Genomic DNA, 27,517 nt, shown 5'->3' on the forward strand with positions numbered 1-27,517 from the left:
CAAGGGTTCAGCTGCCAGTCTGCAGCCAAGAAGAGGTGACTGGTTCACTGCAGTTACAGACCCCCTTCCCATGCACATACATGGAGATGCATGAGGTCCTCACCTGCTCGCACATCTTGTACTCACTGCAGGACCTAAACCTACCAAATCCACCTTTGGAAGAGACTCATCTTTGCCAGTGGTTCCCAATCTGCTCCCCTCTTCCAGCAGCCTTTCTCAGGACCGGGACCCTGTTTTTCATGGACCGCAAACAGCCCCCAGACCTCCCCCCTCATTACAGGTATTTCTACACCACTGCCGAAAAGCCAGCCCAGCCCCTTAATGAATAACTTGGACTGCAAGTGAGAACAGCATGTTTAGTAGAGGATTTCCTTCAACACAGGTGATTTGCTCTGGCAGCAGTGGGTTCAGCCCCCTAGTGTTATCCTGAACGTACCATGCCCTGCTAGCTCACCCATGTAAGCACTCTTACATGGCAAACATAGTGCAAACGGGTGATGTCTGCAGGTGAAAGCAGTCCTTTCCGCCTTTTGTCATCTCCCTGGTACATCATTCATCACTTTTGCTTACAATTACAAATAGTCCGTCAATCTCTGCAAACATATGATGGGGATAAGAAACTCCGGCCCCTGATCCAATCCACACTTTTGGAGAGAGCAGCCATGCTTCTCCAGGCGGCTGGTCACTAAGACACAGTCAGCTGCTGGCTCAGCTAGCTGTAACAGTTAATGAGACACAATGATAACTTCTGTTCCTTCTGAAGTTGCAATACAAAGAGAAGTCCCCCAAAGTACGATCTCCACAAAAATCCTTCCCATTTGTCAGCACTGTCAGTGCAAAACTGGTGTGAAATATTTATGTTTTCCTTCCTTCTCCTGAATGTGCTTATTAGTCATTTAAGCCCAGCATAAACTCATCTTAAATTCACTTTGTCCAAGATCCTTAATCAGTATAAAGCAGAATCATTCTGGCAATTTTTATGAAACTATACTGATACTGGCTGAAACTTTACTGGCTGGTGCTTAGTTTATATTTTGCATATATGCATGAGATAGCCAAGCCTCCACTTCTAGTCAAATACATCCATCTTTCTTGGATGTTCTGCTCATATTGTAAGCCTTACAGAAAGAATATGGTAAATATTATTTAAATTACATTTTGAATTATAATTTCAAATAGGTAAGTCACAAGCAAAGTGATAAACTTCAAGAAAAGCATAAAGTAAAATCCAACTTTGCATACAATGCCACTTTACATTCAGCCCCGTGAACCTGTCTGCAAGAAAACTCATATAGGCATCGATTTCTCCCTCTCACCAGGCAAGTTTTTTTGCTAGATGAGTAAGTGGAAAATCTGTGCTGCATTTTAGGGTTATCTCATGCAACACAGGCAGAATTCTGATTTGTCTTCTTCATTAAGTGCTCATAATCCCAGAAATGAAAGTAACTCATTTCTTCCCAGGGTGCCTGTTAACTGAGAAACTCATCTTAATTGAATGCACAGATCAGTTAACCATCTTCAGATTCGCAAACCATTAGTGCCCCATTTGCACAGCAGCTCTGCTGGCAGGTCTCCTCCCACCACTGCGCTTAGGGGGGATCTGAGGCTCAGCAGAGGAGGGGAGGTGCTGGAGGCGATGAGCAAGCACTGCCAAGGGCTTATGCTCATGACAAAATGAGTGTTCTGGGGCCGAACAGGCCTTTAGTAAATTGCTGGCGCTAGATCACCTTGCAAGTCAATTACAGAGAAATCAACAAATACTGCAGCTCTGCCCCCAAACAGGAGTTAAGTAGCCTCCAAACACGCCTACAGAGAGATCACTGATCTGGAATCTGGAGCCTCACAGGCATAAGAGAAGAGGAAGTAAAAATAATTGCCTATATCACTCCCTTTGCATCTTGCCTCTTTCCCACCATCACAATTTACCATCTAGAATATACTTGGTAAATCAGCGAAGATGAGTATGGAAATTAAAATATCCCAGGTGCAACTGTTAGCCTACAAAGCTGATGCTGCAAGAATAAACTGGAAAAGGTGAGGAAGTGAGGAATTAGACTGAAACTCACTGTCCTGTTATGAAACACTTCCAATGTTTCACTTACAGCAGAAGTGCACCAACCTTTGGTTCTTCGGTGGTCACTGCTGAGTTTGGGATATGCAGCAAAACATCTCTGATGGTTGGTGACACCCCAAAGCTGTAACCACATCCCTGCACTCATCCATGCCCATCTGCCAACTCACCAACGCTGTTCTGAGGTAGCTGAAACTTTTCTACACTCAAATAGGGCCACTAAAATTTGACATTTTCCTTTTAATAGGATTTTTAAAAATATTTAAAATGTTACTGGATTAATTTTTCCTAAACCAGAAATATTATAATCTCCCTAATTCAAGACAGAGGTATAAAAAACAGAATAAAGACTGCAAGATGATCAGAAGAAGAGAGGAGAAGGTATAAAGTTACCATGGATAACCAGAAACGATCACACAAGTTTCTAATCATGCATTTGTATTTGTTTATTTCCTAATTTTCTAGGAATCATAGGCAGCCTATTGGAAAATCCAGATCCTAGCTCTGAAGTTATCAATAAAATACCTTCAAAATAGCACGGTATTGCCCATTTTCTCTTGCATAAAACAAATACCTTCCTTCCATCCAATTCAAACTGAAACCCAAACCCCACTGTAATGGATTACATTATTCTGCACAAATTAGTTTCTAGTAGATTTCATGAGAACTGTTGTCATTATAAATAATTGCCACCAAAATACACGTGTGCCATATTAATATGCCTCAAAGTTCAATACCAACAACAAACAGTATCATCAGGTGATAAAACCAAAGATGTTGCAAGTGTGATGTGAAAAAAGAGTATTCAAATGGTTAAATCTAATTTAGTGATTTGCAAATTGCTGGTCTAAAAGGAGGAATTTAACATTAATCTTGCTGGAAGTGGCATACTTATCAGTAACTGATTTGTAGCTTTCCAGGCAGTAAGCAATATGTATAAATATACTTCTGGGTCCATCAGAGGATGCAAGAATGCACTTAAACAGACAAACTCACTCAGGCCCTGAGTGCACAAAGTATTAAGCACCTGGCTGCCAGAGTTAATTAGTCTGTGCAGAGCAATGCGCTGATGATGCTGCTCCTGCTCCCGCTCCACCACACTGGCCTGGGGCACCTCTGCTTTCTGCTCTCTTGTGCTGTGTATATGCAACTCTAGAGTGAAGCGTTCTCTTCCTCCCCCATGATCCCCATGCATGCCAAGCCTATAATTCTGGTGTATAACCACTTGCTGTAAGGACATTTCAGCTCACCGAAGAGGACACAGGGACAGAGATAGGAAGGAGCAGCCTCCTGCACTGACTGCATTGCACACTTAAAAGAGGAGCTACTTGTATTTTGGCATTTAGCTGCTGTTGAAAGCAGGCCCAAAGGCTACCAGAAACTGTCTCCATGCAGGGAAGAAATTACAAAAATGTCCAGTATCTTTGGCTTCAGAAAAAATCGCTTTGGTTTTGCACTGAAAAGACTGTGCACCCCTTGTACAAGGCTGGGCTGGCAGTGCCTATACTTGCAGAGCCTGGGGACAGTGAACGGGGTACAGACCACAGCTTAGATGTCTCCTGAGACAGGAGATTCCCACCAGAGGAGTTTACTCACTTCACTGGCATTGATTTTTACATTCTGTGTGGTCTCTTCCCTGACTGAGCCAATGATACACATGTAGTGGCAAAGGTAATGATTCAAAATAAATTTAAGTTGTAGCTGATTGAGTAAAATATGGACACTGACGAGGTGCTGTGTCTTATTAAACACTAATGTGCTTGCATAATTAATTGTCTTAAAAAATGTGCTATTTTTACATCTTTACTTAAAAAAGATCTAACAATCCTCCTGAATGAAGCCATATAAAAATGTTCTGTGTATGTATGTGTGTGTGTATAGCTAGTTGTGCAGCTGAAAATGTGTTAACTGCATCTCCTAGCATAATTTTGCATATGCTGTATATCCGTGTGTACAGCGGCTCGGAAAGGTGACAATCCTTCCTCCAGCGTGTAGCAAGTGATAGATTACTGCTGGAGGAGATGCATCCTAGCTCACCAAAGCCAAAGCTGGGAAAGAAATAGCAATAGTATTTAAGTCTAGGACTTGAAAACTGTTAGGTGCTTTACCCAAATCGCAAAAGGAAATGTGATGTCACTTTCTTCTTCAACTTTGCTTGTTGCACAATGCAAAAGTGAATGAGCAAAAGAGATGAAAACTTCCCACAGTATTCTCCTGCTCTGCTCCAAATGACCTAGACCCTTCATTCCCTTTTCTTCAGCAATTTGCCCACACCAGCAGCATGACAGACAGAGCCCCCTTCAAAAACTATTTCAATAGTTTATCACATATAAAACAAACTATTTTATATGTGATATAAATAAGCCATGTACTGAAACACATATAAAACAAAACTAAATACGTCATCTCCTGGGTACCTAGAACAAAGCTAGAAAAAGAAAACACTTTTTTTTTTTTCAACATTCAAATATTAGAAATTAAATCATTGTAAATGGAGAAATGGGACTAATCCAACTCTGTTTAAAGTGTATTATACTGTGAAATACCACAATATTCTACAGGCAGCATTTGTCTTACTTCAGCTAATCATGTATGATGGACACTGGCCCACCAAAGTCCCAAAGTCTGGTGTAAGTATCAGGTGGCAGAATTCAGTTTCATGTATTCTTGAAAAAGTACGCAGGGTTGATTGTTATTGCATTTAACTGCTAAGCATGCAAAACATTATTTATTATTGGTTAGGCTCTCCAATTCCACTGGATTAAAGAACACATTACATGATTTGGTCAGAATTTTTTTTAAGCATTAATATCTCTGCATTTCAATAAGGTTATGGCTGTGGGGTCCTTAAGTTTCAGGCTATTTCCCCAGCAATGAAGTTGTTTTTCCAATAGCAAGAATGAAGTAACCCCCTTTGTCAGGTACCTATGAAGTGGTTTTTTGCCTTAGTATAAGAGCTCTTTCCACATTATTTGGCATCATATATTCCCTGTAATTTATAGTAGTCCTGCATTATATCTCTATTTTAGAACTGGAGAACAAACAGCCACGAAGCCATAAAATTTAGGTACCTATGTCTATTTAAAAATCCCAGCAGGCCCCTAAATGAACTTTCAGGACTCTAAATATAATTAAAATTCTGACTGTAACTAACAGAGTCAAAATCACAAGAAGTCTGAGAAAAAACAAAAGGTTTTCTGTTACTTCTCACTGGCGCTGTGGGTCTGCAGTTTGCAGTGTCTGGTAGGTGATCACTAGTAGCTTCAGGTGATATCAAGATCCTGCTATCATTCAACTTTTAGCTGACTAAATATGTGAACAATCACAAGGGACAAGATTCAAAATTCCTTACTCTGTGCTGTAATGGGCAAGAGTGAATTGCCCATTGTTGGGCACAATTTTTCGGTAGGAAACTACACAGGAAAGGAGCTATGAGTTAAAGACTACCTCCCATTCCAAAGCAAATAAAGTTTTTTAACTTCTCCTTAAGGCAATAATCAGTGAAAATTAATTTCTGCCCAACACTGTATTATTGCCTTCAAGTAGAATTTATTCCATTTGAAGCTTTTTAATGTATTTGCAATTTTAATTTTTTCCCAGCCATTATGAAACCTTTTGGAGACATGTAACATCCCAGGGAAAAAAAGGCATTCAATGACTGTCATTAGTTTCCCATTAAAATAACAAGACCTACAAAGAAAAGATCAGTATTTTTCAGTCTGTGGTGCACCGACTTCCAGGACCCCAGAAGTCCTGCAACCTGGTGGTCCATGAAAGGAAACTGAGAGAGATGTAAGTCTATTGCCAGTGGGCTTAAAGTCACTTCACAATTCATTATTCAAGGGTCTGCATTTGCGCTGGAAAATACTTAGGTGTCCACAACCCTGAAAAATGTTGAAAAGCAAAAGATGGTTTGTTGGCACAAGCTCTCCTCCCACTGGAAGATTTGCTACATACATTGAGGCACCAGCTTGGAAGACTGTGGATATTTTCTGCTGAATGGGGCCCTTGGAGAGGAAATATTTGATTTACTGCAGAGTTCTCATTTCCCTGAATTGCAAATAAAGTGTAATTTGATTAAATGTAAATGAATCCTACAATACTTTTGGTGGCTTGTCTGAAACAATTGATTGTAATGGGCATCCATCATTTGGCTTGATTTTAATTCAGAGACAAAAAAGGCAAAATGAGAAAACTAAAGCAAGTGCCACTAACATTCTAGAGCTGGAGCAGTTGAGAGTTCTGGCGCTGGACTGTCATTTCCATTGTTCTCGGAGAGCAATCAATGCAGTGGAGGGGAAACGCAACAGCAAAAGAAAAATGTGAAACACATACATAGAAATAGATCTAGAGGAAAATTAAGCTTTTTCACAACTAATTCCATCAAATCAGCCTAAAAAGCACAATTTGTTAAATGTATTTTAACACCGATATTCTAAAATGAATGAATAAGGAAGATATTGTTCTGTGTTTCTCAGAAGAAAAGATTTGTTTTTATAGATCACCCAATTCCTTTTGCACCAAGATAATTTCCAAGTGCATAATACTTGTTTAAGCAGTTCTTGTGGTCTGAAATAATAAAAGAGAAGTGAAATTTTTGATAGTGACATAAGCTTGATAAACTTTTGGTGTCACTTCCTTTAAATGTGGAACTACTCCAACCACAGAGATAATTATAGATGACCAGATTGTAACTGCTTTATTGCTTCTTTTTCTTCATAAATTTTAATTTTGGAAAGTTAAGTGAAAAATGTGGTTTCAATTTCCTACAAATTGCACACAATTTGGTTTTAACAAGAAAATAGAAAGAGATGGTATGTTCTTTGGAGTGAATTACAGAGAGGAATTTGTTTCTTTTTCTTTCAGCATCATCAAAATAACAAAAGTACAAAATGCAAAAAAGATGACTGGGGAAAAAAAAGCAACTGCACAATGTACTATGAAAAGCACCAAGTAATTTTTTATCTAAATATGCTCTGACCAATTTAACAAGGTAATACAATTCCTCTAGCCTTTTTCCTCTCTGTTTTACCAAACTAGAACTTAGCAGAAATCAAGCTGCATACATGTGTCACGAGAAACCTTCTGATAAGAAAATGTTGTGTACATAACCATCTTGCTCTCTTAGAAGGTACCAGCAATTGTCAAAGTGCCTTGCAAAGCAGCTCTATTCAGACCATATTAAAAAGGCTTGGATAAATACCTACATGGAACTAACAAAACAAGAGTAGAAATGAAAGCCAACAGAAGACAGAGCCAGTATTTATTTTGCCCAAGAGGTATGTGGGACTTGAATTAGTGTACAGCTTTACCCACTGTACCCATACCTGAAATTGCAATACACATATTAGGATCCTAAATCATATTAAAGGCTACCCAGCTTTCCTTCAGCAACAATGGTCCAACAGAGGTTTTAGGGGAGATGGAAGATGCCCTGGAGTAGCTAAGACCAGCATAAGGCAAACATTAAGAGGGGATCCTGCCAGTGCTGCCAGCAGAGAAGTGAGTAGGCTTAGCTCAGGGTGCAGGAGGAGATGACCCAAGTCTAACCAAGCCTATCGGTCATTATGCCTGTGAAACGGGCTGGTGGAGATCATAATGTAAGATGGAAAGTCCACTAAACGCTTGTAGTAAGGCTGTCAAGACTTACTGTAAGGACTGTAGGTATTGTAATTCTTAGAATAATCCCATGAAACTTTGCAAAGGTTGATTATTAGATTCCTAATTTAATAAAGAACTCAAGTAACCTAAAGAGTTTCCTTGACCTTCACCAAGTTGTTTAGCTGCTTCTAAGTAACGATGATTTTGAAACTTCAAGGATACCAATTGATTCACACTGTTTTAAATGCAAACAATAGTGAAAACTGACTGGTAATATATGTAAATATGGAGCCTTTATCAGTTTTTCTTAAGTGTGCAGAGTTTCTGAAAAGTAGTAAATAACCAAATGAGACATTTTTAATGAATTTTAGTGCAAAAGAAATATTCATTATGAGAGCTTATGTGAAAAAATCAATTTCCCTGAAAAAAAAAATCTGACACTGTAAAGAGTACTTTGGAAAAAAAACCAAAACAACCTTTCATAAAAATTCAAATTACCAAATCTGTGAAATCTAGAGGGACGAAAGTTATTAACAAACTACTGCACAAATTTGAGAAAGTATCTGTCACGAATTTCATTCAGCTTTAGCCTTTATTACACAAATCCCTAGGAAATTTTTTGCAAGAAAACTTTCATTGGCCAATAACAACTGTCTCAAACTGTTTTCTAAAAAACCACATGTGTGAACCAATGAAACTGCTTAACTGCCCTATGGACACCCCATGCCATAGTCATTTCCTGTGTTCCATAACACAACTTTTTGCCTGTCTTATGACTGCAATCACCAAAGGCAGAAAAAAAATCACAAGCATTACCAGTGCCTTGAAAAGATGCTATGCCACAAACACCTTGACCCACAAGAAAATAATTCTTTCGGTGAAAAGAAAGGCATGGTCCTACCTCTTTCCAGAGGCAAGAGTGTGTCTTCAGATTGCAATTGTCCCTTCCTGACTGTAGATGCAAAGAGCTCAAGAGAAGAGGGTTTTCTTCACCCCACGTGTCCCCGCAGAGTCAGAACACACACCTCAGTCATTTATCATCATGCCATCTCAACCTGCCAGCTTGACAATGATTTTTCCCCTGGGGTTTCTAAACTAGAAATGTTATTTAGGTTACAAAAACAATTGCACGTTTTGTGCATCCTGAGCCAGTGTAGAGCTGCAAGCATGCAAATGGAAGGAATCTTAAACCTCCCAGGGCTGCGGCCACAGCACACTCCTCAGCCCTCCTTGCCCAGGAAAACAAACACCAATGGAGGGAGAACTTGTGCTGGGGAAAGCAGCACATGGCGAGATGCTATGACCATCGCAACCTGTGCTTCCTTTAGTATTCATGGTTCAAGAGCCTTACTGCAGGGCCTTGCAGCTTATAGAAAGCAATTTTCTTTGGCCTCTGCATCAGCCATAGATTATTTTCCTCCTTTCATTTTTTCTCCCTTCCCCCCATTCCTTGATCAGAAGTGCCTGCTTCATTCTCCCCCTCTAGTGTATGGATTAAAGGGGAAAAAAGGACAAACCTTGCAAGCCCAACAATGCTGAGGATCCAGTGCAAACCCTGCAAATCAATGTAAGCTGAAATTTGTGGGAGGCCTGATCTGTTCAGAACTTGCTCATCTGGTCTGGCTCGTATTTCTAGATAATGATCACAGGGGATGCAGTAAGTTTGCAGGCACGTATAAAGCAGCTTCCTCACAGAGCAGAGTGCATGTTTGCCTTCACAATTGCTAAAATGTTGCACTGTTACAGGAGTTCACTATTTTTTACTTGGCACAATTTCTTACTTCTTAATTATTTTTTTTTTTACGTAGGTAAATCTTCTCTGTGCTCATTATAAAATTCTCACTGCTAAATTATTTATGCCAAACAATCAAGTGTGATACCTCTGCAGATGTCAGCAGATAAACAGAAATGCAATGTTGCATGATGGAGTTTAATGCTGTGGAAATGTCGGGGCGTTTATTTGAAAATTCCACTGACCTTTGCTGTCCTTTTTTCAATGTTTGCTTATTGCCGCAGTAAGGAAACACTGTAATAAGGTTAGGCATTTTTATATGTGTCTCCTGAAAGTCAATATTTAAGGGAAGCATGCTTCCTCAATTAAACCATTTTGGATTACTTGCTATCAAAAGAGGCAGCACAGAGGTACCATTTATGCAGAATACAGGCAATACATGTGGTATAGCAAAGAGAGCAAGAGCAAAAAACTCAATCAAGGCCAAACTACAGGATTGTCCTAAGAGAAGTATGGGAGCACAGTGTCTGCATGTTGTTACAGCAGGATACTGTGACCTTAACATATTACAGGTTTGTGATTATTTTGGGGGTTCCTCTCTTTCCCTGCTGGCAGTCCAGGCTCTGTGGGACCTGTGTAACATGGCAATAGTGTTTGGGAAATAATGAGCAGGGGAATGCAGTGCTGTTCTTCCATTGCAATGTTAGGTGCGATGTTGCACACTAAAGCACCGGATCAATACTTCCAGCAGCAAGCCGTTCAATACACCTGAATTATTGCTTCATTTTTCTTCTTATTATAGATGAATTGTGTTATTATTTCCCCCAAATCGATATTTTACAACCTTTTTTATCCGTTTCTCCATAAATTTTGTGATTACTTTAAACTGGGAATTCCGGTACACTAAATAAGATGCAGCATCTGAGAGGTAGTGAATGTACCTACACAATTTTTTACTCAAGACACTGCTTAAAGGCAGATCCTAATCAATAGCTAAGTAGGAAAATTTTTACGTAAGAAAGTTGGAAGCAGCGCCTCTCTTACAAAATCAAAATTCACATTCCTAGAACATCTTGGCTACAAAATAAGACTATTTTAGAAGTATGGGGAAAGAGAGGTCTGATGGGCACTTTGCGTGGGAAATTTAATTCCAAACAAATATGCTTTTTACTTCCCCTCAGCTAAAGGGCGACCATAATTCACTGAAATTGTTTCTTGCAAAGCAGATAATCCTGTGCACCTTAGAGTGATTTAATTAGCTTCCGTAGCTGTCTCCTGCTAAGTGTTTAAAGCATCTGCAAATCAAATCATGTTAACTCATCTGCTGCACTACTTTCTTTGTTCTATGCATAGGACCTTCCTAATAGCATTAATAGAAGCATGAGTTTCCCTGGAGAGGGGAGTAGCAAAATGAGTTAATTACATAGTTATTGTAAAATTGTGTACATTATTCCACAGAACATGCTGGGTAAGTATTAAGGTGCTACACAGAAAATAAAGACAATTTTGGGTGATCCCAAGGACTGCAATGTTGTAATTTGAAAAGATAACTGTAGATTCCCACTAAAGTCAGAGGAATACTGTGAAATTCCTGCGTGCAGTCTGCCTGGTCCAGCCGCTCATGGACTGCAGTGCAGGATCCTGGCTATTCCCTACACATCACCTACAATTTCTACCCTCATCTTTACTGCAGAATTACAAGATTGAACAGTAGGAGGTACAGTCATCTCCATTCAACATTTTCTAACACTTGAAAAAATTTAAAAGGAAAAAATAAAATCCATGGGATTTTCTGCTCTAAATTGTATAGATTTCTGCTTGTACCCATTTGGTCTCATTAGGGATAGCACCACAGACCCCTCAAAGAGCAGATCCAGCAGCTTTTTCAGATCTGGGCATCTGTACTACAGTAGGGCAAGTAATTCATAACAAACCATTCCCTCTCAGTAACTGTCCACAGGCATATTTTTCTCCAACTAACCTGTTAGCTGGAAGTATTTATCAAATAGTTTTTCTGATTAGCCTTATCCTTATAGATAAATCATTAGATTGTCACAAATTTTTGGTTTAAATTCTCCATTTATAGCAAATGTTCCAAGAGGGCATCTCCTCACCTAGGTAAGAGTTTGCTGGGTTTGAGTCATGTTTCTTACCAACCAACACTTTTATATCCTTTTGTTCAGGCAAAGACACCACAGAACATGAACTTTCCATAGTACACCGAATTTTTCTTAAAATGGACGTCTCAGCTAACTCACTTGTTCAAACATTCACCAGGAGAAAAACACTACAGGGAAACTGAAGGAAATTCATTGCCAAAAAACAAATGAATATTCATGGTCCACAGAAATTCCCTTATTTCCCAGCTCTAATCAGCATGAACATCTGTGAAAAAAAGTCTAATGGGGGAAATTGGAGAGGGGAGGGGGTCATTTCAATCCTTTCCCTTAGGCCCCAATTTAAAGAAGGTTCATTTGTCTTTCTAACAGAACTTGCAAGCGATGCAAGGATGAATAGTTATGGTGAAGAAACGACGTGCAGACTGGCCTTATCTTTGAGAAAGTTCAACTAAATTCTTAATTCGAGAACAAAAGATACTTAGATCAGTTTCTTGTTCCTGTCCCTGAACTGCCAGACCTATGCACTGCCTTGAGAGCCCCTCTTATCAATAACAGAGCCTGAGCTGACAAAAACACCCAGGGAAAACTCTAAGGCAAACAGGCAAGGCATGTTTCATTCTCTTCCTTTTAAATAAATGACATCCATGTTTCAATGTAAGATTTAAGGGAACCAAAAGTACCTCAAAATTAGAAGCCTGTAGAGAAAATATTGTTTTTCAGTATGATGTCCATTTGAAGACTTGATTTATTTTTAGGAACGATAACGTAGTGACTATTTCTAGTAGCTGTGCACAACATGCATGTGAACTTTGGGGAGAATTCTTTTTGGAGTAGTGAAACTAGTCAGAGATCTACATTTGGAAAAAGTATTTCCCTCACAGAAGTGACCTTTCAACGTGAATTCATGGTTACTTCTGGCAGTAAAACCTTGCCTTTCATTTTTACAAATACAAGCTTGCTGCTAGAACTGCCTGAGCATACAAACTATGTATTTTTATTTGATGAGTCTTCTAAGGAAAGTAACCCAGCGAAAGCTAGGAATAGGATAAAACTTAGGAGAAAAAACCAAACAAGCTACCAAAGACAAACAAACAAAAAATGAAACAGAAAAGGGAGACAATAAGCACATGTATTTCAGAAATTATCATGCGATTGTAATACTTGGGGCATTAGTAAACTTTCCTACTTTGTACCTAGTATGTGGTGTCACTGGGAGTGTAATACTTCTCATCCAGCTGCAGCCATCCAAGTGCATATTTGAGCACTTGTTCGAGTGCAGACAGGAGACAGAGAGAAGAGTTTCATGATGGTGATTTACCCACTTCTAAGATGATGTATGAGACAGCCAGCGGGGTACCATGCCCCAGAGCTCCAAAGGGAAGGTCACTAGGGCTTACTAGATTTCTATCCCTTACGCAGACAAGGTTAAAAAAGGACCTTGTCATGTTGAAAAGGGATAACGCCTACCCTGGAAGATGTTGCAGTACTAAAAAGTGACAGCAAGTTTCACAATTCATAGAATTCACAAGTTTTGCTCTGTAATTTTCAGAAATTTAAAACTGAGAGTTTGGTGCCACTTTCTGTTTTAAGAAACATGCATTTATTTTGCTAGGTGGCTGTTACAACATCTTAATTTCTATGTGTATTTTCTGTCCTATGGGGATTAAATAAAAATACCATTCTTAGTTGATTGTGTGTGGGTTTTCTCTCTGTGTTTTTTGGTTGGTTCTTTCTGGGTTTTGTTTTGTTGGGTTTTATTAACCCTCTGTCTGCTGGGAGAGGAGTTTCCTCTTGTTAACCACCAATGCTGACACCTGGTGCTATGCAAGAGCAGTTCAAGTCCACAACTCTTCATGTAAAGAGATTAACCACAATTTATGCCAACAGGAAAAACATGAAAAAAAATCACATTTGAGAGGGGAGGAGAAAAATTAAAGAAGATGCTGAAAGATGAAATAATAGTGGGTATGGCCATGCAAATACCTTAAGGTAAACTGTGCAAGACTGTAGGTCTTCAAGGGTAGCTGTCCGAACCCAAGCTCTTTCTTGTGTTTCATTTCATACTGAATGGATGGTTCACAGTTATTTCTCCAAGCTGTAAAGTGCCATGAGCTATCTGGTACTTGGTAGTCTAAGTTCAGCATGGGTTTGAAAGAAGTTCATGCAGAATAGCTGACATACTGCAAAATCGCAGTCTAATTTACATCATGCTAACATGCTTGTGTACTAATATATTAAATAACTTTTGTCCTACCTTGTGGAATAAAAGATCTGAATATGATTATCTTGGCAGAATTCAGGAATGATATACTTCTGTAATTAACTACAGAGCTCACAATAGACCAATGGCAAGATCTAATAGCAAAACACCTTTCAGTGAAAGTTATATACAGACCTCTAACAATTGGGTTTGAGATTTTTTTATTGGGCTTCAGATATCTTTTTGGGGGTGGGGGACGTTTGCAAATTTTAGAAGAATTGCAGTAGTACTAATGCTACAATGTTCTTCCTTAGCAACATCAGCAACTGGGTTATGATAGAGATCTGCCAGAAGGCCCTAGCAAAGTTTGTTGAGATTGTTGCAACTTCTGTGCAGATTGAATCTCCAAGGAAATTCTACTTTCTCTAAGATATTAGTCACCACTATCAGGAAATAAATGTGGACTACTGCCAAATGTCTCAGATCATTTAAAACACCTTGGTTACAATTCTCTTCCTTTCCGAATTTCTTGTCTTTCCCTCTGTTGGCTCCTGTGGTGCCAGCAATACAGAGTCTCTCCAGCCTCCAAGAGCATGTTTGCACTGCAGACTGCAATATCTTACATACGGAAATACTCAAACCGACTTTTTAAATAAAGTAACAATGGACACTGCAACCTGCACCAGGAGGCAACTATGCAGCATTTTGGACAAGCCTGAGAAGCTGTCAGGGTTGATCCTAGTCATACTGGGACTAAACTGATTCCAGCATCTCTATCCAGACACCACGGCAGACCACATCATTTATGCATTTGATATCTTCATAACTAAGCAGAAGAGCCTGCGTGAGTTCTTGCAAGATAGCAGAAAAGTACAAAGAACTTCACACTCCATGCAATAAATTGCTCTTGCATCCACAGAGATGAAAGGCTGCAAGAACAAGATTTTCCTTTTATCTATATATTAACAAAAAAGCCTGAATCTGTAGACATGGGCTATACTGGGGCACATCTACTCTGTAGTGATTGCTGTCAGCAAGATTTAACCAGGCTAGATAAGCATTACGGGATGTAGGGATGCTAGTACAAGCACAAAGCATGAGACACTGCCCAAGTCCTGCTTCCGGCGAACAATGGCTGCACAGTGCATTGTTGGTCTGAGCCAGCCATACAGCCTTCACTTGTGTAACAAAATGCCTAAGCAAAATGAACCCTCACTAACAACCACCTCAAAGGATTAAGCCCACCTTAAGGAGGCTATTTTGCAGGTAGTGCTGTGCAAAAGCGTGCCTCAGGGGGCTGTGCACTAAATTCAAGTTCTGACTTCCTCGCTGGTGCGCTGTGCACATGGGCACCTCTGACAGCCTAGCCCACAGCTTGGCCATTTTTCAACAACACACACTAAATCCTGCACACAGTCCCAAGCAGAAATCAAAACCTTCTGCATCCCATGAGAAGCACAGAAAGGATGAGTTAGGTACATATATACCCACAAGGCTGCCAGAATTCCCAGCTGTCTATGAATATTTCAGTGGCAACAAGTAGCCAACGAGTCTGCTTTCTGGACCAGCAAAAAGATAATGCTTTGTAGCTCTTCTCAGGGCACAGGATCAAAATGCGTTAAGGTAAGCAGTACAGCTGCTGCTGCTCCTATAAACTGTCCATTTCTGTGGCATTTGTCTAATCTGAATATCCAGACTTCAAGAAACAAGACAGTGCAGCCTCCTGTAGAAATAGAATGCAATCCAGGCTTTTTAGAAATTCACCTCAGCTCTCTATTTTATTGGCCATTTTTTTAAAAGAGGGAATAATATCTTATCAACTGACATGAGCTAAAAGGAGAATAAAAAAAGATTAACAATTTCAGTCTGGAATAAGAGAGTTTTGAAGTAAAGGCATGAAAATTTAAAGGTTTTGGGGTGGGGATAAAGAAAAGAATTTACAAGGCTTATTTTGTGAACCCAGAGGGTTAATTTATCATGGAGTAAGTCTAACTTGAAAAGCAAAAAATGGTTTATTGGCTTTGAAGGTCAGATAACTATGTTATATCATATTCAATAGGTTAAGGTTCCAAGGGTCTACAGGGTTGCATGACAATTGCAGGAATCCTTATAAAGTCTAGTTTATACCTTTATTGTTAATAGCTTTCTAATCCTTTACCACAAATTTATAGTTTAGAAATGGCAACACATCTTAAAGATTAAAGGTACATGACAAACAGTTCATGTCCTTTAATAATCAAATCACATAGCTTAGATTGGGGGCTTATCAGGCTTTTTCCTACTCTATGGTTTCATAGGTAGAGAATACTTTATATCCCTATTACATGAATGATGAATGGGACCATTGGTTATGGGCTGTTATTTGCTTGGCTGTAGTCAATATGTTTTCTTTGGACAGGGACTTTAGTGATTTATTTCTCTTTTGGCCTTATCACTTATTAACTCAGGGCAGACAGAAACAGCCAAGGTTGTGAATAAGGACTAGTGCCCATTTAGACTTCTAATATCAGAGAAAATATTCTTTCTAATGATCCAGCTACCCTTTGCTGCTTAGACTCTGATTGCACTTCCCTCTAACTAGAAAATAAAGGTCATATTTCTTGGAAAGTGTATACATAAAATATGCAAAATAATATGTTTCCTTCACAGCCAGCTTTATTCTGACGGTTGCTGTAATTGCTTTCATTTTGCAGCTGTCCTACAGGTACACTGCAGGCTTTAAGTGATTGTTTTTTGCAGTGTTATGGTGCTGCCAGTGTTTAAGAAATACCAGAGATACGAGGGTCTTGTGTTCCTATTAGCATACAAAAGGGATTTTCCAGTCCACCTCCATTGCCTCCTCACTGGCTGGTAACACCCTTCTCCATGCAATCAATTAGGATTCCTCGCAGCTTCTTTTCCTGATTTTCTGCATACCAAACTAACAACCCTAATATTCCCAATATGCAACCCTGATGACTCTCTGCACTTCACTAGGCACATCCTAACAAACTTCAAAACAAACACTTTTGTTAGAACTTTAACTCCCAAGCCCTCCACCAAATAATAAAGACTGAAGTTATCTCGTCTAGGAAAGCTTGATCCAAAACAATTGCAACCACTGACTCAGCAGAGCAACTACGTTAATGGACTGGAACTTAGAAAGGGCCAGGTTCAAGCTTAAACTCAAACAGAGATTTCCCGAGGGCATATTTCCTTTTCAAGGGCAGGTTATACCCCAGATCACATCACTGATGTGGGTGCTGGAAGGAGAGAGTGCACCAATCCCTCCCTTGTTTTCCCACCTGTATTTTATCTGCAAGCATCTCGAACCCAGCAGTGGGGCCAGGAAGACCCAGTACTTCAGTGACTATGGCAAACTCCTGTGGTAGCAGAACAGCTTAACCTCTTCAGCCCAATGCACCACCCCAAATACAGGTCCACCTCTGAGCTCCACACTCCACCTGATGCCTCCAGTGTCTTCATGGCATGGTCTATTTGGGAATGAACACTCAGCACAGTGAGATGAAGGGGGAACCCAGTGAACTCCACATTAGGATATTTTTCAATAGCTGTTATGAGGGGCTTTTTGCTTGTTTCCAGAGACATTAATTAAATTTACCGGTAAAAGTCTACATTTACAAAGGATTTATTTTCATTCTTCCTTACTTGACAGTGCTATAGTTAGGATTTACCATCTCTCCTCTCTAGTTTCTTTGAGACCAGGAAGCACAGGGTAACCTGCAGCGTTGGGCTCTCCTGCTTTTAAGAACAGACACCAGCTCTTAGTTTAAACTTTATACATTTCTTTGTATTGAAGGATTTTGTTCTATTCTTCCATTGCACTCTGTGACTATTTAACTTCAAGATATCTGATACTTTTTATTCTACCACTGCTATTAATATTTGCAGATAAAAACTGCTCTTAGAAACAAATGGCATTCCTTTGCTAGCTACCAGATCTCATAGCTGGTCACTCTTCTGCAGAAGTGATGTGCTCTCTATTTCATTTCAGATTAATGATTGTCATATCTTTGAGGGTGAAGAATTTTATAAACACATCGGGATAAAACCCAAGACAGGATCAGAGATGCTGGCTTTTTTGTTTTATTTTTATTGTTCTGTTGGCAGTGGCCTTCTCTCCTCATTTATACTAATCAGCTACTTAAGTGCTCATGATTTAATAATAAACACACATGAATGAGGCATTATAAAATTAATGGGGTCGTGTATTACTGATGTTGAGAATAACTGCCACTAGGTTTTAACATTTCTGAGGAACTAACACACAGCTATGGCCAAGGTTATGTGGTGCAAGGGTCAAGCTCTAGCCCACAGGGATCAAGAAAGGCTCCAGTGGGGCTACAGGAACCTCTTGACAGCCAGTCTGTCTCTTATCACCACTTCTTTTTTCTTCATTTCTTTTTTTTTCTTTTTTTAAGTCTACAAACTCCAGAACTCTCCATTCTGAAAACTGATTGCTTCATTGAATATGTATCTTTTGAACTTTGCATAGTTATTGGTGCCTTCTTGAAAGCAGAAAATTTTCCTAGCAAAGGAATCACTGAAGTTTACCAGGCTGGAAATTTTAGGGACTAGAGATTACCTTTTAAGCAGTTCCAATGCTGAGTAGATCTGTGTACGTGACTTTAACCCGGCCATGGACTAAAATTTTAAATGTGATGGGTAGTTTTCGGTCTCTTATTCTTGGAGGTATTTGACGTAAGAAATGAAGAGAGAATGATTCTCAGTAGACAACGATCCCTGTGCTTCTGTAAATTAAACCATTTAAAGATAAAAACCTAAAACTTCAGCCACATAGAACTGAGGCTTTTGAAAATACTAATAATCTGTGATCTATGAGGGTCTTCCTGTTTGTACACAGGCTCAAATGTTTTCAGAAGTAAATTAAGGGTGAAATGAGGATGGAGCAGGAATTTTTCCACATGAGGCTATTTCTTCTTTGTACAACTAGGGGAGTGAAAAGTTCTCTGAGAAGCCTTATGACATTTCAGAAAAAGAGGCAGTCTCCCAGAAGTTCTGCGAATATCCTGACCTTCCTAACGCTAACATTTCTACATCACCCTACACACAACAGCTCAAAAGTGTAATGCAAACACTGGCCAGTCTTAGCAGTGCTCGACTGACCTACTTGGCCTTCATCACAATTATCCTGGACGATCAGCGCTCAGTGTCTGGGTTATTCACACTGCACAGCAAGCCCTATGTGTCTATGCTGACCCTACATCCACTCATTCCTGTTAGTAGACTTCTAGAGACATACCATAGCTCATAGCTTATAACAAACCCCAAATGAACTGGGGTGGAGGGGATGACACTTGCCTGTTGGCAAACAAACAATTTAGCTCTCAGCCTCCTGTAAGACTAATGCAAATTAAAGTGGTCCCTAAATTCCAACCTGAATCCAAGCATGTAACCAGTTTTCAAAGAAAAGGAAAAAAAAAAAAAAAAAAGAAAACTTTTAAAAAGGAACAGTATTTGGGGTACCGCTCCACCAAGAACCTGAATTAACCCCATGTGGTATACATAACTTTAGTGACAAAGCTATAGACTTTTGGCCCCTACGTAGTCCTTTGCTTTAGTTTGGGAAAAAAAGCACAAAACCTTAAACTGCGCAGGTGGCAGAAGACATAGCATAATGCATTTTTATGGACCTTCCATATGTCCTTTCCAATATGCAGGGAGATAAATTCTCCCTTCAATTACATTCATGCAGTCCCAAAAAAAAAAGAAAAACCAAAAAAATCTCAAAGGCCTGTCCAAGTACCACAAATTTTTGCCAGTTCTCATCCCTTTACTCAACCAGTCACCTTGGCAAACTACTTATGGATTTGTATCCCTAATGGCTCCTTCCTTTATCTCACTTTCTCTGGTCCTAAAACAATGGTAGTGGTACATACCCAACTCCTAAGTTGTGATATGAAGCTTAATTCGTCCATTGCTCTTCAGTACCAGAAGAGACTTACAGATGAAGGATGCCACAGGGAAATACTGACAAGCATATTTGGGTATTTCTCTGTACAATATGAACTTTTAATATTATTCCAAAATGAACGCACATGCAAGAGGTGTTCAGACTTCTGTATTTCTAAATGTTCTCTCAGGAATGTCAAAGCTTAAAACCTAAGAAATAATTGCACTATAAGCTCATGCTAATGGCTTGCTTTGCAGATGGAAAACTAAAACCTTACATTTTCTTGTTAGCACAGGGTTGACACTGGTTTATTTCTTTCAAAAATACTTACAAAAGCCAGGATTTCTCTGTATATATGTGACCTTGATTCCTAGATGGCACATGGACTACTTAGAGATCATGTTACTAAGTTATTTGTAGTTAAAGGGGAAAAAAAGAGGCTAAAATTAATGGGTCACTGGGTATTTTCTTCTGAGAACTTAAGTACTTAACAGTCAGAAAAAAACAGTTTACAGCCAGGTGGCTTGAGGGGATATTTTGTTGAACACTGATTAAAAATAATTTCTTCTAAATGAGACCTGACCACAAAATGGGACCATTAACGAGCAGGGACATTCTCACCAGAAAGGAAACTACGCTTGATCAACTCCTGCACCGCCCACAAACCCCAGGTCTTTTTCTCTCTCTCTCACACACGCTCTCTCTTTTTTTTCTTTCCCCTTTTTCTCCTCTCCCCTTTTCTTGTTCCTAATAGCAGGGTAAATAAGCAGCAAGTGATGCTGAAATGTTTTCGGCCAAAAACAGAGGCCAAACTCCTCTGAGAAAACATTTGGCCTCTGTGGTTTTGTAATATGTTCCAGAACACTGAGTTCACTGAAGAACATTGTGAAAAACTCCCATCGGCTGGAGAGATGCTGGGGAATGTTACTGTATCCCAACTTCCAATTGGTCCATTTCCTGCAGGCCTTGTTAAAAAAAAAAAAAAAAAAAAAAAAAGGGAAAAAAAAAATAGTGCTATGTGGGAGTTAAAACAAGTTCTCATGGGAAAAATGAATGGCAAGAAATTCTAGCTTTAAAAGAAACAGCTAATCTGCTAGTTTGATTGTTCTTCAAAACTTACAATGAACCAATAATCCTAATTAAAAACACTTGGCCTAGTTCTCTAAAGCATCATAGCTTTTTCTATGCTTCGTTTGTACACACCATAGACTATTAGTTTTTTTCTAGTGCTCACTAACAAAGTGCTGACTTTGTTGGGATGGCTGAGCTAATTTCGTGAACTCAGTGTGAAACCTTAGCTAAACAAAATTGTGGTAATTTTCCTTAATTTGTAAAAGTGATTGGAGTGCAAACAAAATTTTCCTCTTGGGTCAATCCTATAATTTTCAATTAACTAAAACTAATCGGCAGGCGTGTACTGAACCTGCATTTTGTTTAAAGGGCTGGAAGGCACTTCTGAAGGTCAGGATGCATTAATTGTTTTTATTTTAGTTTCATTTAGTCTTTTTTAAAAAGCCGCATTTAAGTTCAGGCTGCCTCTAAAAGGAAAATGCAAATCGTGTGAGATAGGATTTCAGTCACAATAGCTTTTCTGTATCTACCGTAACTCCATAAAAGCTGCATAAGTAAGAGAATTGTCCATGGACTGGATCACCTTTGATTTTAGCATTGTTGTTTGGTATTACATAACTTTCATTCATTGAATAAAAAATAACGTGTTTTAAACACTAACCTGAAATGCATACATGGAAATGCTCTCCCTACTGGGACACCTTATTTCCACATTAAGCCATCTGCTTCTGGGCAGACAGGCAAAACTGCTGCCTTCCTTTTTACTGGAATAGCTAATTAATGATGATCTGAAAAGCAAAACCGAAATGGGCCCAAGCCATTTTCACATTTAAATCACAAAACGAAGTCCCCAAAAATGTCTTTGTAAAGTCAAGGGGGGGCAGGTTTCCTCCCTTTCTTCTTCTGCATGCATACTTGCCATTTCACCAGCCCAAGATGCAGCCACCCCGGTGGCTCGACAACAAGCAGGACAGCACAGCTTACTGTGAGTGAGAAAGTGAGAAGGGAAAGGATTTGTGGTCACGCTGTCCAGAGCTCTGGCTGACACTTTCATGTGGTACACACCAGCAATTTGCACCAGCTGACAATCTGACCCTTTGCTTTTTCTTTTTCTTTTGTCCCAACACATTCAAACCCTAAATAACTTTTTTGATATGGGGCGTTGTTGTCCAATATATGAATTTTTCACACATTGTTGAAGTCATAATGTTCACAATAAATGCACACAGACTCCACAAGCCCCTGTTGCTCAGCCAGCAAGGCAATATGCGAATACTTTAAGACCCAGTTTAAAGGAACCCAGTGCATAATCCCAACGGGGGAGAGGGTATTTGAAAAAGACAACAAAGCTTTATAGGCATTTTTGTTCAACTTGCTTAGTGTTAAGAAAAATCAAATGAGAGCCTTGCTACCCAGCTGAAGCACAGAAGTCCCTCCTCTGCCTCGAGCCCCTGTGTGTACATTCACAGTTGGAGCAAAATATGTGCCCAGTGTAATTCAGAATGCCCCATAACCGCAAGTATTTATCATATATCTTATTCTTAAAATTCCAGGGGCAATCAAGAATGGGGAAAGGAATTGCACTGGATTGCGATGAACTACAGTTCAGGCAAACGGTTACAGAAATAGCCAGTCCTGTCTGTGTATGCGAAACAACAAGCATGTAAAAGGACAAGCACACCAAAACCTGGACCAAGCTATTAATTCTTGTAGCATGCATACCTTCCAAGGAACCAATGACACACATTTATTTAAAAAAGGCTGCTACTTGATTTATTTCCCAGACCATTCTTATCACTACTGAGAGTGGTTTAACATTGACAGCAAGTGCAACGTCCTCGTGTGTTTTTTGTAAATAATTCTTCAGGCCAAACCCACTAGACCTGGTGGTCTCAGCATGGGATGCAACCCCAAAACATACTGCAAATCACTATGTCTGCAGCATCAGCTGGGGTGAAAGCTACTTAGCCTCCCTGGAAGTCAGAGACAAACATGTAGTGGTGAGATGGGCAGGCAAACAGCCTGCTGCTTTGAACATTTGCAACATTTACCGGACAACATGAGATGGAGATATTTAGCAGGATGTTTCTTGGAAGGCAGGTTCGTGATTGCACTAGTATGCCTGGCTCTTTATTCTTGCACTCTTCCTCTGTTTGTTTGAGTAGTGAAGTATCTGTTTCTCTCTTTCCTACCCCTGCCTGGGTAGAGAGATGTCCCACTGCGAGGACAAACAAGCAAACAAAAATCCCACATTGGTATGCTTTCAGATTCATCTTTATGGTCTCCATGTCTGAAATCTGACCTTAAATTGGTATCTTCAATGACGTGCTTAGCTAAAATAATAAAATACAGTACAGTTTTTAATGACAAAAACAGAAGCCTGAGGAAGCATGATATATTGCCTGCCCTATTTCTCCACATTATATCTAGTACTAAAGCATCCTTACCTGTGTAAATGAATCTTCCAGGCGTTCCCTTGCAAAACTGCTTAGACTTGTAGGACAATGTGACTTCTACAACCCCTGGGATATGTCGGGGAGGCGTCTGTACACGGATGGCATGAGGAGTAATCAGCTAGAGGAAAACATAGAGAGAAGAAAGGGGAAAAAAACACTGTTAGATGCTGAACACTTCTTTAATAACACTTTCCTCTCAGATCACAGTAAACAATCTTTGAAACATGTAATTAACCTGTCAATGTTTGAATACAATCTTGATGTAACCCACACAAAAGCCAGTGACTACAATATTTACAAGCGTTCTCCTCCTCAGCCATAACAACATTATTTCTGTTTTCATACATGGCAGGCACTTGCTTCTTAGTACAAGCATTAGCCCTGGTTTAATGCAATAACTTTAGCTTACAGCAGCAGGATGCCTATGTTTGCTCAGGTGAACAATGGGGTCATAGCAGTATCCAACAAATCCAATTGATGATACACAGTTAGATGTGTGAATATGGCACAGCTCAAGCCCAGGCTGAGATTCACTGTGCAGCCCATGCCCAGGCAGGCTTTTAAATGCACTGGTCCCCAGCTGGCATCCATACCCTGCAAAAGCACCACGTGCTGCTGGGTTTATTTTCTATTCATAATATAATTTATATTTATATTCATTATATTCATAAATATAACTGATTACTGCAGAAATGCAAAATTTGGCTTCTAAAGGATGATGGATCTTTCCTTACAAATGATCAGAGCACTCAAGAGATACACCAAATATAACCATCTAACCATCACTTCCAGTCTGCCTTCATTGCAATGACTGACACCTGAGAGAGCTCCTGCAGATGTGAATTTACGTATTAAGAAGTAGACAAATTTAACTTTCTTAGTGTTAGGGCTGGGAATCCTGATCATCTTCACACAAAAGGTTGGGGTGGATCAGTGCTGCACTTTCCAGGCTCTAGATCATTTTTGCTCTGTCAGGATTCTGGACTGGATTTAAAACATAGTCCCTGAAATTAATATAAGAGCCATCTAAAAGTTCTTTGATTTATGGCAGGTTAACTCAAATCTCTGCTGTACTCAGAAACTACAGCATTGTCCTCCCCATCACTGAAATGTCCTCACTCATTATGCTCCCTCAGACAAGAATAAGGAAAAGAGCTATGTAGAAAAGCTGCCATGACTGTGTCCAGCAACCAAGATACAGCTCTGGCACATGGATGAGCCTTCTCTAACTGACTGTGGCACATTAACACATTTGTAGAGAAGCAAACAAGACCAAGACCATAACCAGCCTTGACAGTGAGCAAAGCCATGGGCACCCTGTGCAGACAGTAAACTGCTCTGTGCTGTTGGTTGAATCATTTCAACATGACTTTTTTTTTTTTTCTCCTTAATAAATACCTAATCTTATTCTTATTTTTACTAGGAACCAAATATGTCAAAATCATACTAAATTCTTACCAAAATTTCAGATTTTTAACTAGTTCTTTGTTTAGGGCATAGGACTAAAAAACCACAGGAGAGTACTAGCTGTCTGAGAGCCATCTGTGTTACTGAGGGAAATGGCATACACAGTAGGAAGTTCTCCATATTTAAAATAAGAAAATTAAAATTGCATCAAGTTGAAGATTAAAACTGTCAGTATCAAATGCTCCAAAAGTTATTCAGATCCACAGAAGCCATATGTCATTTTAGAAATGATCTTGTAGGAATTGATGCCTTCTTGTTTGTGAGCTTCAAAGAACATGTTTTGAGGCTTTGCTTTGAAATCATGTGATTTAGAAATTTACTTATTTTTAAAAGAAACCTGCCTTTTTTCTAAATTACTCTATCAACTGTGTAAAAAAACCAAAACAAACCAAAAAAATAACCAAAATACCAACAATCAAACTTCCACAATTGCTTTTACTTAAATTGAATTATCTTACAGTTGGGTTGACTGAGCCTAAAAATCATGGCGAACTCTCTATATGCCCTCAATAGTCAGGAGGCAGAAAGCACTGACAAAGAGCAATTTATTTCCAGTGGGATGAGCTCTTCAAACGTTGGGATGAGCTGCTCTCTGGAAGCATCTACCTTTCTCCAATGACCCTAGACGACAAGTTCAGACTAGATGCTCAACTGTAGGCAGCCAAACATTGCTGAGATAAATCCCCTCCATAAGTGGTTCTAGTTAACTGGGTGAACTAGCAAGATGGGAAAAGTTTAATGACATTTCTAGAGGGAAAATATTTGTAAAAAACAGCCAAGGATTTTAATAGTAAAGGTTAACATGCTAGTCTTACTACATCAGCATGTGCCTTGCACCCCTCACCCCCATTCTAGCGTGAGCTACACAGGCAGCTTCTGGTTGTATCTTTGAATTTCCCAGCATTTACTGGTCTGTCACCACTTTAATGTTCTTTAAACATAATTTGTGGCATTTTCCAATACTCATCTTCCTTGGTTCCCAAGAAATGTCTGACCTATTTATGGTCCATTGTTACAGAGAGCTGGGGAGAGTTAAGCAAGTTTCCTGGTTTGTTCTCCACAAACAGTTTGGTTTTCCTTTGTGCGCTGAAGTAAATAAGTTTAACTGTGTTTAAAACCACAAATATACAATAATGTCGCCCACACATTCCCAAAGGATGAACATTATGTCTGAAGTCCTATGGTTTAGGATGCTCAGGATGTATTTTACCCCTCTTTTTTCTAGAACTAAAACTTGGGAGGTATACCAGAAGAATACGCATGCCTTTTACTTTTGCTTTTTCTCCTTAGCATCTGCCAATGGCCACTGTCAATGATACAGTGCTGAGCTAGAAGGACCTTTGTTCTGGGTCAGCCTTCGGTTCTCATGCACACAAAAAGGAACTGGCTAGCTCAGTTACATACCAGTAGTTCCCTATATTGGTGTCACATCAAGAAATTGTCTTTAACAGACAATGTTCCCTTGCACATTGAAACCTGCCCTCAGAAGCTCACCTTTGGTCTCTGATTCCCAAATGCTGCCAGGATCTGCACTATGGAGCAGGACCAGCTCTTCAAACTGCCCTGACTGTTTTGCAATCTGAATGACCCAATGGATACTGCACAGGTCTGGGTACTCCGTGCCCACCCATGGTAAATCTGCCCCAAGTTTGATAACTCCAGGATTATGGGATGTTTCCCTGCCTACACTGTCAGCCTGTGGCCTGACCTTGGGAATCTACTTACCATGTTTTCTACTCTCACACTGACATAGCCTGTACCTTCTTCAGGCTAGTCTGTCTCATATTTGCATGTAAATCATCTGGAAGAGGTGAGCTATTTGCATCAAGGGATATGAAAATTAAAGAATTCCTGGAAGACTCTGAGACTCAAACAGTTGGAGACTGATAGAGTGTCCTGAGGAAGCACCATGACATGCTCACCCTGTTGTTTTTATAGACAGCTGTCATTGCCCACTGCCAAACCCAAGATGTTCTGATCTCAGGTGGGAACTTTTGGTGCATTAACAGCCATCAAAACAATCGTAGCAATGACATGCCAAGAACTAAGAACTTCTAAATATGAGGTGACATACATTTCTGACTGCATTTTAAAAATGTAAACCTTGCGCAAGGCATTAACCTGTGATTTGGACATGAACCCACTGGCCAAAATCCCACACCCCGCTTCCTCTTCCATTCCAGCATTTGGCAAAATGAGACCTGGAGCTGGACATGAAGTTAGTAACTGGACCCTTTCTCCCAGGGATTTTCAAGCAAATTGGTCTGACTTGGCAACTGGATTAGCTGTTTGATATAAATTCTTACATGTCAGTTGGGACATGCTATAGATTGCACTAAAACCTGAGTTAGAGATCTTCAGAATGGAGGGTGGTGCATGTCGTTCAAAATCCAAAACACATTTGGTTAGAGTGTGTACAACAAGCCTCTTTCTGTGGTTTGCTAATATATTCTAGACATTCTTGTATGATACAGCATCATTTCACACTGTTCAGAGTGCCAGGTTACTTTCTTTTTTTAAAAGTGACATTTTGTAAGGAGATGTCATTAATCTGAGTCACTAGTTTATTTTTGCTTGCTTGAGCTCTGGTTTGTGGTTAGGGAAACGGTGACAGTCATAAATTTAACTTGGACTCTGTGTGAAGAGGACCAGTAGGACAGGAATGAAGAAAATGAAGAAACCCACCAACTGAAGGTAATGACAATTTTCAGTGAGAACAGGACCCATACAGTACCTCTATTTTAAAAAATGACCAATGACTTCACATGCCTCAATTCTGGGGATCCGGATGCTGCTTAATAAGCCTTGGGTTGCAAAAAGAGGGTGCCACTCATTTTTAAAAAGTGAGTCAGACTTCCAACATAAGAATAAAAAACCAGAGACTT

At 39.6% G+C, this 27,517-nt stretch overlaps 1 protein-coding gene across 8 annotated transcripts in view; it reads right to left on the reverse strand.

The window, feature by feature from the left end:
• EBF1 (EBF transcription factor 1) overlaps positions 1-27,517 on the reverse strand; it is a 280,201-nt gene that overhangs the window by 43,338 nt on the left and 209,346 nt on the right. For all 8 annotated transcript variants that reach the window (XM_030503667.1, XM_030503663.1, XM_030503662.1 and 5 more), the window contains exon 10: positions 23,157-23,283. In XM_030503667.1, coding sequence (XP_030359527.1) covers positions 23,157-23,283 — 127 coding nt within the window. The remainder of the gene's footprint in view (positions 1-23,156; positions 23,284-27,517) is intronic.

The sequence above is a fragment of the Strigops habroptila genome, chromosome 12 (assembly GCF_004027225.2).
Source record: "Strigops habroptila isolate Jane chromosome 12, bStrHab1.2.pri, whole genome shotgun sequence".
NCBI lineage: Eukaryota > Metazoa > Chordata > Aves > Psittaciformes > Psittacidae > Strigops > Strigops habroptila.